General features: G+C 38.8%; 1 protein-coding gene across 12 annotated transcripts in view; it reads right to left on the reverse strand.

The window, feature by feature from the left end:
* The window catches only part of clockb (clock circadian regulator b), a 21,601-nt gene extending 10,845 nt beyond the window's left edge, over positions 1-10,756 (reverse strand). For 2 of the 12 annotated variants that reach the window (XM_020596999.1, XM_020596990.1), the window contains exons 1-12: positions 10,532-10,748; positions 8,824-8,913; positions 6,751-6,905; positions 5,936-6,024; positions 5,166-5,225; positions 4,832-4,980; positions 2,959-3,050; positions 2,590-2,679; positions 2,287-2,407; positions 1,356-1,469; positions 901-1,019; positions 184-266 (exon numbers count right to left, since the gene is read on the reverse strand). In XM_020596999.1, coding sequence (XP_020452655.1) covers positions 184-266; positions 901-1,019; positions 1,356-1,469; positions 2,287-2,407; positions 2,590-2,679; positions 2,959-3,050; positions 4,832-4,980; positions 5,166-5,225; positions 5,936-5,952 — 845 coding nt within the window. In that variant the 5' untranslated portion in view covers positions 5,953-6,024; positions 6,751-6,905; positions 8,824-8,913; positions 10,532-10,748. The other 10 variants (XR_002274667.1, XR_002274666.1, XM_020596996.1 and 7 more) reach the window with 10 other exon arrangements.
* Positions 10,757-13,836: the final 3,080 nt, after the last annotated feature.

The raw sequence follows: 13,836 nt of genomic DNA on the forward strand, positions 1-13,836 counted from the left end.
AAAACCAACCCCCCCCCCCCCCCCCCCACACACACACACACACTAAATCTGCTGTCTGAAAGGCTATGAGGAGGGGGTTTCCGAAGCTTTTCTACCATCTGACAAGAATTTCTGATGAAGTACACACTGGCAGCTTAAGGAGCAATGCACAATTAAATGTGTGTGTTTGCATGCTATGTGTACCTGTGGTCCAAGAAGAGGAACTTCCATTCTAAACTGTGCCTGGAGGTGAATTCTTCATTGGGCTCTTCCACTGTGCACATCTCCTATGAACATAAAAGCAAAATCAACAGTGAATTAGACAGAAGGAATACTAACATAATCATAAATTAATGACTCAGTGTGATATTATTTGCAGTGTTTCCTGTGGATCAAAACGTTTGGCGTGGCAGCAAAGTCCCCCCCATGATGTACTCAGCCTGAACACTTGGGTCCTACCTCCTGTCTACTCATCTGTCCCTCTCTGAGCTCTATCTTTCATTCCTAATCCATGTTTCCTCTCTCTCTATGGAAGTGAACAAACACATAACAATTATATTATAGTCATATTAATAGCTACAGCTACAGTATATGGATTGAAAGCTGTCAGTCATCAGCTCCTGATGAGCAAGGACAGAGGACAAATCGCCTTCATTAGAATGACTGTCAGCAGAAATGAGCTGGACAGCAATAGTTCCATGTATGTGCTGGAGTCTGGAGACATATTTGATAGAATGAAGTTCTATTAGTTGTACTCGCTATGGGCTCTCTGGCAAGTCACTTAGACACTAGATTATTTGGATAGATTTTTTTTTTTTTTTGCCATGGCAGCAAAGATTTTGGAGTTGTACCACCAAAAAAATGTTACCAGCAGAAACACTGTTGCCTGCATGTTTGAGTGTGTGTGTGTTTGCAGTGTACCTTAATAAACTGTGGTTTGGCCAGCCGGACCGTGGCTACAAAGCACACCTGGTCATCAAATGCAGGTTGAAGTGATCGCTGTAATACTCCTGCCAGACCGTTCCTCGTCACATTAGGAACTACGCAACAGAGAACAAAGTCACAGGGTGTACAGTGTGGGTGTGTGTGGCTTCACCGGTAAAGCACAGAATGACCACACGCAAGGTGAGTGACTTATGACACTTTGAAAAATACATGCATTGTCCTTTTGATAATCTTTGTTGCTCTATTTAAGATGGGCTCGACGTACAGACATGCTTGTTACTTTGTACTGGTGCACTTTCCCATGAACATATGTTTGTTAGGGAAAATATTAAAGAGATGAATATTTTAACTTTTAGGAGATTGTCACTTAACATTAATGTTATTTAGCTGATGTAAAATTTCTCATGCAATAACACATATAAGTGACCTACCATTGTTGAGTGACTTGAAGTTACCAATGAACTTAACATATTCGTAGACGGGGTCTTCTTTTGGGTCAATGGCCCCTCGTAGTATATGGCAGCAGAACTCCATGTGATTTTTACCTAGAAACAGAAAAATGAAGGGAAAAGGGGTACTGAAAATACAAATACTGCAGTATACAGTAGGGATGGGGAAAATATATTCACATTCAATATATCAATATAAAAATGGCACAATATGTATCGTTTTGTCTAGCAATATATATCATTTGGCCTCCAAACACTAGCAACTTAGCCTAACAAAATTCAAGTCAATATACCTGGCTGTTCCTTACATAATCAAACCAGTGCTAAAAAGGGGGGGGGAAGAGAAATAAAGTACAAGTATTCTGCAGCTTGTCACACATTGTTGTGATTGAATTTTTAATTGTATCGTGATAGAACCGAATCATACACACAATATCGTGCATCAAATTGTATCAAGAAAAAGACACATGGTCCCTAGTATCCAATATCTGTTTGTTTCACAGAGTTGGAAGACGTGTTAGATGTTGACGAGTTCCTGTATGTTGCTGAACCACTGCAGTAAGAATCAACTATAGCTCTTTGTTTAGTTGTTCCGGTTGGAGAAGATGTAGTGATATGAAAACCATATACTACCTTTAAGCATGTTTAATTTTTGTCAGAGATATGTACAATGTTTTTTTATACTCAATGGGATAAACATGGGGCTTTAATTGTCCTTGTTCTGCCTAATTTTCTTTGTAAACTAAGGTCAACACACGCAATTCTCTGATTTTTAATTATACAATACAGTCCCAAGCTATGCATCCTGTTCATAGAAGCATATGTTGATCACAGTACTTATTACAAGACATTTCTACTGGATAAAGTTGAAAGAAATGTGAAGCATGCTGTAAAATGACTGGGTGTTACTGACTCTTCAGATAATCAGAGCTAAGGCTCTCTAAGTCGGTGGGGTGTGTGGACAGAGCCTTGTACACATCGGAGTGTTCCCCAACTGGCAGGAAGTTTAAAAGGTTCTGGTCCACCAAGTCCGCCTAGTGAAACACATACATGCATGCATGAGAACACACACACAAAAATCAGAAGAAAGACCAAACCCCACTCAGAACACACAGGTCACCCTGACGTGTTCAATCTGATCCTGTAATAGCTTGTTCTGCAATACAGTGGCTGAGTAATACACAGTAGGACTAAAGAAAGAACGAGTGTTTCTCACCGGTAGGTGTTCTAGTAGTGAGGTAACACTCTCAGAGACATAAAGGATGTTCCCATCAGTCATTATTGCTATAAAGAACCCATCCAGAGCCTGATAATGAAGGAAAAGACAAGGAGAAATGTTGTTCTACAACAGGTAAAAAAAAAAAAAATAAAGTTATGACTTTGACTTTGTTTAAATCAGGAGATTTAAAACTAAATAATAGAGCAGCTTGTACAAAAAGAAATGTATTCAAATCTATGTGTAATTGTTGAGGTGAACGAGATATGATCGCTCGTACATGGCAGTAACATAACGGTGGATGTAACACCTCTGTTGCCACCTACTGCAAAGGGGCAGGACTACAGTACAAAACGTGAGCTTTCTGACCTCCAGCATGAGCTGAGTAAACTCTTCATTGCTGAGAAATGGAGGCTTCCAGTCCTGCCTGATCTCACTCGACTCCGACTGGGCTGCAATCTCTGATGGAAGAGTGAGAAAGGAATTGAAATTTTAAGAAGACTAAATACAGTTCTTTGACTAAAACAGTCAAGTGAGGAAAACATGATGAAATAAATAAGACAACTCAAACCAAAGCAGGCAATAACACGGTAAAAAAAAATGTATTGACAGTTCAAAGCTCAGAGTGATAACTAATTATGCACAACAATATGAAACGGTCCCAAGGAGTAGTAACCCAAGCACAAAATAATCTTAGTGTTCAGGTGGTGATCAACTAGGATAATATGGTGATATATTATGTCAACAATACACAGGCAAAAGATTAATTAACTGAAGTGCTTTACATAGTACCCATATCTAGTAATTAGTAAAAACATGTTCCATTTGACAGGCTCTATGACTGAGTGTAAACAAGCACTGACAACAGTGTGCACACTAGTGAACAGGCTCGTTCAAGATTCAGGCCTGCTGAGAATCAATCAGAGGCACGCCAGTTAGTTTTCCGTCCAAACTAATCCCAACATGCTCTGGCATCATGCAAATACAGGTAATGATAATATCACAAGAGGCTGCAGTTTTTGGAGCCAGGCGCTGCAGTTGCTCAGGGCATCATGAAAAACACCTTGTTCTCATCCGTTTTTAAAAGCTGATTGGTTTAGATACTGGATTAACAATATGTCTTTTAGAAACTTTTTTTGCATAATTGGAGAGATTAACATTTAATAATCCTAATTTTGCACTGTGTACATGAATTCTGTTAACAGAATAAACATTGTACAGTCATTTTATAATACAGATTGTATGAGCAAACAATCTATTGGCTTTTTTTTTTTTGACCTCTCCTGCCGAGCTGAGGTGTACAAGGCAGAGTCATGCTAAACTGCTCCCGAGTCAGTCGGTTGTGTTTCCACTGCACAATAAAACACATAATTTGCGCTGTGGGTGTGGCACTAGGCATTATATTAACCCCTCATCAGACAATCAAGTGAGAAACTTCATTTTCAAATCTTTCTGCAGTGAAATTACAGATAAAAAGTGAATGTTGGATGTAAGGACTTTCCTCTGGTGCAACATTTCAGCCAATCGCGTCTGAGCCAACTCTGTTGAAGGCAGAGCTCGGCCCCACTCAGTCCTGGGTGGAAGCAGGGCCCACTCAGAATGATTAACCCCTTGCTATTAGAAACAGATGGAAATGAAGGTCAACCTGTGCCTGCCTGGCTCTGCGTGATAAAAGTGGGCTGACCCGCACTAATGGAAAAATGCCATTGGATAGTATTAATCAGAGGACAATATGAACATCACCGATTTCATTCTTGATGTGTAAGTGGCACAAAAACCTACAGTATATAGGATGTGAAGATTCCTAAAAGAACATCTGCACCGATGTGAAGCCCCAACAGTCTATTAGAGAGATCAATAATGAAGACGTTTTTTATGTCACTACTGTATTTTGATGACTGAATAATGTCCATCCATCCATTATCTATACCGCTTATCCTGAATAGGGTCACGGGGAGCCAATCCCAGCTGACATAGGACAAGAGGCAGGGTACACCCTCGACAGGTTACCAGTCTATCACAGGGCTGACACTTAGAGACAGACAACCACACATATCCACACTCACTCCTGCTTTTTCTGCCCTCTGCTGCCACCACCTGTTCTCATTCCCTTTCTGCGTGAGGCACAGTTCATCTTGAACGAGCCTAATGATAAACCTATAAATAGAAGAAGAAATGTCCACTCTGTGATTTGTTCAAGACAAACACAGGAAGTGAGGTAAGGTTGCTAGAAACCTCTGACCTTTGTGTTTACATAGGAAGTCGATGCTTTTCTGCAGGATGGTGGACTTGTCCATCTTCCTGGTGTTGCCTGGTAACATTGTGCCAAGTTCCTTGATGAGGACATTGAACTGGTCTCTCCGTTTCTTCTCGGACTTGTTACGGGACACGCTACAATCAAATTCACAGTGACAAATGAGATTCTAAATGTTATGCAGTCATAACTTTTTGAGATTTTTTGCTCTGTTTTTGTCCAAAATGATTATTCTCTACAGGACTTAAAACCTTATTCATTCTCATCTACAAATGTAGGTCTGGTCAAGACACAATCCATTAAATACCATGTGGTGTTTTACCGTTTCGCTTTGTCCTTTTCATCTTCTTCCATCAACCCATCAAAGATGCTACAATCATCCCTACAGGGGAAGGAAAAAAAATATTTAGAGTTTTTCCCAACTCACTTTGTGCTTTCCTGTGTGTGGATGTTTACTTCCAGTCTAAACGCAGATATGCATTGTTAATAAAAGCTAATGACGGAGCAAGATTATTTTTGGGCTATACAAAAAAAGAGAAAGAAGGTTACAAGTGATTCCTCATTTTAACAACGCAAGTTCGTTATAAGATTCAATTAAGTTAGGTCAAATAAAATAAGTCAAATAAAAAACCTGGTGCTGATTGATGTTGTTTAAAACTGCTATGTAATACCTTTAAAATGTGTTCGATTTCATGCCCAGTAAGGCAAGAAAGTCTGTCAAAAGTTTATTGTTGCATGCAATATTTATTTATTTTGCTACTTTTATGATGCTGGCAATGTTCTGTTTTTGCTGACAGTGTCATAGAGGTATTGATCTAAATATATCACTGAGGTTACAGTTTGTAATGGTGTTCCTAATATTCTGCTCCCCTCATGTATGTACATAAGGAGGAGAAAAAAATTTAAACATTCAATACAACAGCAACTTTAACTATGATCTCACCAACAGACATAATTTACACATAAAATGTGTCAAAACATTACATTTAAGGTAGAGTAGTTGTACTGAATTGTGCTAGCTTATACAGATTTAGCTAATAAAGTGAGCACAGTGTGTGTTTTTTGGTTGTGCATGGTTGTTGTGCAGCATACCCCATGCTTGATGTCATGGTGTATGCTGATCAGGGCTGTGGCTGCAGTGAATTGCTCTTTAGGCGTGAGGTAGGCATTTGGAAGACCACCTGGAGAGACAGAAAAACAAGTATTATATTACCTTAACTGCCACTTAATTCAATTGATATCACAAGCCAGAGGACTGAAATCAAGGGTGACTGATTTCACACACAGTGCACCAGAGAAAGAACCTGAAAATAATGTCCTTATAATAAAATCAAATCAAATTCAAACCCCTAATTAGTTGCTTCCATTGTAACACAATTAAAATTGCATGCACACACACAAAAGACACTCATACTGACAAACAGATTAACTGATGCGGCCTAAAATTAGATCAGGCCAAGTCTACAGAAATATGTAAACTAATTCCTGGTGGATACACGCTATAATAAAAAGTATTCCTGTATGTGTTTGTAACTGGACACTCATGTTATGTTTTTCACCGAGAAAGTCATTCTCCAATGCTAATCAGAATTATAAGTACAGCCATAACGTTCAGACAACTGGTTTACTATAACGGCTTCCTTTATACTTCAATAATAACTAATATTTCTAGTGTTAACTGTGTCTTGAATCAGAACACAAATGTCAGGTTTGTGATCAGTAGAACAGTCTAACATATGCTGCAGCATGTGGTAGGGGACATACTGTACTGTACATCTGAATACAGTGTAATTAGATACACTCAGTTGAAGAGCGATCTACATGAGTGAGCTTTAAACTCTTTCATGATCTCATTTAAGTCTGTAACGACACAGCTTTGTGCGCATCTGTGTTTAGTCACTTCTCACCCCACTGCAACTTATGCACGCTGTCGGTTAACCTCTCAGAGGGTTGTGTGAAGGGTTCGGGGTCAAAGCTGAGTCTGGAATAAAAAGTGGCGCTGAGGTCATAGGGGTCACGGAAGGTCACCAGACAACAGGAAAGACATGGTGGTCAACCAAACCTGCGGGAGAAATCAGAGTGAAAAACTGAGGTCATGTGAGGTCACTGGGTCATTCTGGGGGCAGCTTTCATCAATTTTATGTCTTTAGTGCTAAGGAGGTAGTGAAGAAACCTGACTTCTGGTTATGTAATTTACCTTCATATAAGAAAAATTCAAAAGCTAATTTTGTTGATATTTTCTGAGAAATCTCTCACCCCAATATTTGAATGTCAAAATTAAGTGATTTGTTTTCATTTATTGCAATCCTGCTTTGGAAAGATTCACCAATCAATCAGAGATCGGAATTGGCCAGTTTTTAGCTTGAGCAGCCATGACCGGTGACCAGCCGATCACTCTGAAAAATCTGATTCTGTGGTCAAATTTACAAGCACAATGGTGCATATGATGCACACAGTGGCACAGACCGAAAGCATAGTGTGTGCAGCACGTAACATCCCGTGTGCACCCCGCACTCATACCAGGTGCATATTCACTTACTCATTGGAAGCGCTTAGTGTGCAAATAACACACAGAGGAGCCTACAAAGACATTTTGGAGAAGGGAAAATTAGTCATAAACTCTAACCAATAGTACACAGTGAGGGAATTACTGGCTACACCTAAAAGGCATGTATAAGTAGAGTGTATCCACCCCATTGTGAAACCTATACACACTTTAAAAGGAACTGCATGTTCAGTAGGACTGATGTAACAGACACTCTTCTGTTTCTATTAGGCCACCTGCTGCACCTGTTTACGTTTGGAGAAATACAAATATTGTACTTCATTTTGAGTTGGGGGATTGTTTTAAAAAAAAGGAAAAAAAAAGGACTGTCCTATAGCCTGGAGCATTTTTATATGTTAAAGTTAATTGAGTGAGAGTTCAAGAAAGATGGAAAATTTAATAAAATGTTGTTGTTGTTTTTTTTAATTTAAGTTTTCATTAAAGAAAGGGTTACAAAACTGTTTGTGTATACTATCAATTACAAAGGGAAATGGATGGGATAATAAGACTTTTTCTTCTACGATTCAACTCAATCGCGATACAATTAAAAATTCAATGACAATGTATGACTAGCTGTGGAATACTTGAAACGTAGTCCTCTTTGTTCCCCTTTTCGAGCACTGCTCTGATTATGTAAACAACAACCAGATATAGTGACTCATTTTCTGTTCGGCTATTTATTTACAAAAAAATATGAAGTTGCTGCTGATGGAGACCACACAATATGCATCACTATACAAAGTGATATATTTTGTGACATTTCTGTATCATGATATATTGAATTTCAATATAGCCCTTCCCTACAAAACAAGAGAAAACTGGCACATTAGACTTTAAGTAAATAAATAAAGAAAATTGCCATCGATGCATTCTACTATTTTGTAATTATTGGAAAATCTCTCTCTACCCTGTTTCCTAACCTGCTATTCCACATGTACAATCAAATAGTGTGCATTAAATCAAGAAGAGCTCACTTTTATAAACAACTGATTAAGTTGGTATTTTATCATGAGATGCAGCAGACCAAAGGAAAACATAACGTTGTACCAACAGGTTTTCAAAGAGCACAGCAGATCACCATTTACTGATTTATCAGAATGTGTTTGTTTTTACCAATTTCAGTGTCATTTAGCATATATTACATTAGACCCCCCATGTAGTGACGGTTTTATGGCTAGTACATTATTTCTATACAACTTACTAATAAATGAATTAACAAATAAATAATTAAACAGATTTTTATATATTTAGACTGTTGAAAGTTGCTGAAATTCCAGCTTTATGGACCACAAAGTATTTAGAGTCTGAATAACATAATAATGCAGGACAGAAAACCTCAAACTAATCAGTTATTATGCTTTAATAACTATTTCTTGACTTGAGAAGCACAGTGACCAAGTTATGAAAAAACTGTGATGAAATTTTTGCAACTTACTTTCTGGAATGTCTCTTTGCAGGAAAAGCTAGCACTTTTATATCCCCTTCTTGCAGGCACAGACAAATCTTCATGTAAACCAGACCTTATCTGCAACACACACACACACACACACACACACACACAAAATCCACAGACTCCATTACAAACCTCTCTACTCACCCTGTGTTCACTGTAAATATGTGCTGATGCAAATAGAAAATAAGTAAATAAAAGCAGGAAATTGGGCATGCAACCAGCAAACAATATATTAATAAATGTTCTGTCTATAAATTATCCAAAAATGTCCATCAGTTTCTCAGAGCCTTTGCAATTTCCCAGAGTCCAAGATTACATTCTCAGAAGGCTCGTTTTTAATGATCCACACTCCAAAAACCCCTATTTTATTTGGCAATCAATCCACATTTTACATTTGAGTAGCTGGAACCCAAAGGTGTTTGCCATTTTATTCAATTATCAAAGTAGCTGCAGATTAATTTCCTGACATCTGGCCAATCAACTAATTGTTGCAGCTCTACATTTCAGCACTGTGGGTGAATACACATGCGATTTCTTGCTGAACAGTCATTCATTTCTGTTCCCAAACTTGTGGAATAGTCGCTGACACCAGCTGGACACCAGAAAACTCAAATCTCATTGTGTCCCAGTGAACTCTAAGATCCTCCTGTAAGATGTGACTGTCTAAATTCTCCAACTGTACAAATGTTAGCTGGAAATGTAAGAATTTCGTTGAACAATCTTAGTGACCCTGTGGTGGTCCCGGGTCAGCTACTGCTGTGTGAAGTAGTGCCTGACCTACAATCATGTTTTCCTGAGGGCTTCTTCATCGGGCGATGCAACCCACTGTGCACCACTGCCAGTGAATAAACAGTGAACCCATCAACACAGCCCAATGGAGACTATGTAGACCAAAACAACAATAAGATATCACAATGGCACAGTAACGTTTTAATGTACCTTTCAGTGCCACAGGTGTTCGTTATACAACCGAATGAGAGCAACCCATATAGCTAGCTAGCAAGCTAACCAAGCTTGCTGCCAAAAAACTGTCCATTTAAGTCAGACATAGTGCTCTTACTATCCGCGTTTCTTCCCGATACGCTCACAAACACTGAATGGCACAGTTACGACAGTTAAAGCATTTCACGTCTGTGGAATAAACAAGAGGAATGCCAGTCTATCAAAGCAAGCGGGCGCCGAGCCTCAAGCTGTCACGCAACAACTGACATTGAAGACAAAATAATCTCTCAAATATTACCGTTCGTCCCCAAACACCAGGAACGGAATGAGCCTTAACCAGAGCGGGACAAGATCCTCGAAAAATCCGACAAGAACATAAATGTCGTTGGCCGAGAAATGTCTCAAATCAGCGATGGTATAAACATTTTCGCGGCAGATATATGTATACACACACACACACACACACATACATACACACACATACACACGGTCCTTGGCACAAACGTGCACACGCATTGAGAGGGTTCCGCGCACACGCTCGCCCACGCATTCACATAGACAGTGGCTGCTCCGAATGTGGGTCACTGGGCCTTGCTCTACCTCGAGCGTGCGGAAACAGTCCCGAAGCCTCCTATGCAGACCGTCCGCTTCCGCACGCTAAAAGACACCGTGTACCCGACCACGGGAGCCGTGCTATTTGACAACCTGCAACCACCGCTGGCCTTGGATATGCATTCCAAATCCTTACCTTCGCGAATACTCGACAGCAGCCTTCGTGTTTTGCTTACTTGAACGTTGCATCGAGGTGGTGGGGGCCAGGAGGACTCCGGATTGGGGAGAAAAACAGGAGGCCTACTTCATATTACGACGTACAGTCATGCGCAATAGAGACGGTAGCGCGCACTATGTACAAGTACAGTAGCGGCGAGGCGGACGGGACCGCTGAGATCTTCAGAGGCGAAATGGCTTCGTGTTTATTCAGGGTCATCTACTTGTTCATATGATAGAGAATAAAAGCACAAGCAGTAGTATAAAGTATTTAAGCACATTTACTCAAGTACTGTCTTTAGTGCAGTTTTGAGGTGTCTGTACTTTACTTGAGTATTTTCATTTTCTGTTACTTTATACTTTGACATCACTGCATTTTAGAGGCAGATATTGTACTTTTTACTCCGCTACATTCATTTGACTTTTCATAACCAGATTAACACAAATACAGTATAATTATAAGACCTCATTAATCTATGGTGGAAAATTCACAAGCTACCCAGCAGTAATTCAAATTAAATGTGTATAAGATAGTTAAAACTAGCTCCTCCTTTACCAGCTGCAACATTAAGTGTGATGTAAACAATAATGCATCAATAATTATAAGGCAATAATATAATATATAGGAATGTGAAATGTGCCGTTCCACATAATGACTACTTTTAGTACTTTTTGCTTTGATGCTAATACTTTTGTACTTTTACTTAAGTAATATTTTGCATGCAGGTCTTTTACTTGCAACAGAGTATTAGTTACACTGTTGTATCGCTACTTTTACTTAAGTAAAAGATCTGAGTACTTCTTCCACCACTGAGCACAAGGTAGCGAGAAGGACGGATACTAACCAGAATAGTAGCCATAGATATTTTTTAAGTCGTGGCAATAACACTTAGACTTACAATGTTCAGTGTTGCCCTATTTTTTAAATACTGCCACAATAATATTTATATGCATCATTATTTTGATTAAAGCACTGTGTAGGTTGCAATGAATGGACTCTGAATGTGACACTGGATGGTACCCCAGGGGAGTGCAGGGTTGGGATTGCCCTGCCTGATGGCCAGGGCTTTCCCCTCTTATTGGCATCCAATGACAGGTTCCACATGCTACTGTGCCGAGGTTGCCCTAAATTGTACTATGATGCGATTTAACAGTGGAAACCTGATTTTAAAATTAGGCATTATGTGGAATTAGATGTTCATTTCATATTTGTGTTAAATGACCGTGTAATTTGTAATGACCGACTTTTACTGAGATAACTCAGAGAAATGATATATAAAGGTAAGGTAGGCCCCAAACTGTATAAACAAAGTTAATCACATTTTCAAAATAAATACAGCAGTCATAAACAAAATAAACATTAAAGAAAAGAGATGACATAATAATGTAATGGCTGCAGTGAATTAACTGTAATAAACTGTAGTTCACCCTATTTACAAGCAATTAATACATACATTTAAACAATTCAAGCTTTAAAAGATGCTGTCCATAGATAATTACCACATTTGTTCATTCTAAAATTATTTTAAAATTAAAAACAAAACTATCAGTCACAATTAAAGTTGTTTTATATCATGAGTACTGTGGCAATCTACATTTTTAAATGGCTCCTCTAGGGATGTATGGTTCTGATGTTTTTGCAGTTTTACAAAGAGCAAAGTACTGTTTATTTTTGTTTTGGTTTGGTTTTTTTTTTGTTTGTTTGTTTTTACGACCTGGTGAGGAAAAAAATCAGCCAATTTTGTGTCATGTCATGAAAAAAAGATGACGGCTATAAATTAAGATTGACTTCTTGCATTATCTATGAGTCATTGCTGAACTTCTTGGCCTGTTTTAACATATGAATACTGGGGCACAGGTCACCTCCCTGATAATCTCCCTGAGCTGACCGCATTCAGCGTGATTGCTGTCACGTCTGTCCTCTAGCCAGCTCTATCAGATCAATTTTTAGAATTGTAGAGCACAATACACCATAATATGATACCAGCATATTAAGTTTTTGAAAACAGTGCTATAATTCAACATTATGTGATACAGTCAAATACAAGGCATCACAATATCAGTGTAATTTATGACAAGAACATACGCCCCACCCCCAGCATTCCTGTTGGGCAGCCTTGAGCTTGTGCATTAAATGTTTTCATTAGCTCGCTTCTAGTTTACTTAATGCAAAACAGTGCCACCCTCATTAATTCTTCTCTCCTGCTTGGACTCATTATACTGATGACTGCACCTTCTCAGAATTTCTCTCTGTCTCATTTTCTTTTCTTCAGTCTCTCTGTGAACTATATTTGCCCTCTAGCTCTTCCTCTCCACTCTGTCATCATTTTCAGTTCTCTTCTGGTTTGTTCGGATTAGTTGCTATTTGCTTCGTAAGGATTCTCCCACTTTCCTGTGTATTATTTTCTTTCTTTTCTCATCTTTGTTTACCCCTTCACACCTTAGTGTCTCTGCAGTCCCATCTTTTCTCACCTTCTCTGCAGGCCTTCTGTAGTTCCTTCAAAACGCCACCTTTATCTTTGCTATATGTGCCCTTCATTTTCCACATCCTCTCCAATTTTTCTTGATAATATTTTTTGAAATTCTATTTTCACATGCAACTTATATCGCCTGAGTCTTAAGCGTATCTTTTTTTTTTATCATTCCTTCTTTCCCAGCTTCTTTTACTTCATCCAGCTGCTTAGTGTTACACACATCTCCTCATCCTTGCTGCCAGCTCTTTTGACTTTACTCTTAAATTACATACACCTTCAGTTTGTCCTCTTTAATCATGCATTCCTCTTTCCAAAGTCCTTCCACAGTGTCTTCTAACAGTATTGCCTTAACTTATTTCCTGTTCATGCTTTTAGCAACTCGCATGAATGTTTTCACAAACTAAAGAGTCAGGGATGCCAGTAATGTTTACATAAATAATCACAAATATGTCTTCTTGAAAATACAGATATGCAGCATTTTCACTGAATATGAATGAGAAATAATTGTAGCATTTTATTCTTCATACATTTGAAAAATACTCCTGTGGAAATTCTGGGAGTTTTCCAAATAAGGACCCTGTCAATGTACATGACAGACTGGGGTTAAAATTTATAAGCAAGTCCAATAAACCTCATGTGTTATTCATGAGGTTCAACACTTGTGTATTTCCTTTCCCCCCATCTTCCTGCCCATCCGCTCATTTTTCCATCTCAGATGCAAAAAGCCTTTCAAGTCAACACCCACAAAAAACCATCAAGAACAACAACAAAAAAGCACTTAGCTGTGGACTGGCCCGTCTTTGTTTTCACA

The sequence above is a fragment of the Monopterus albus genome, unplaced genomic scaffold (assembly GCF_001952655.1).
Source record: "Monopterus albus unplaced genomic scaffold, M_albus_1.0 scaffold32.1, whole genome shotgun sequence".
In the NCBI taxonomy this organism is placed as follows: Eukaryota; Metazoa; Chordata; class Actinopteri; order Synbranchiformes; family Synbranchidae; genus Monopterus; species Monopterus albus.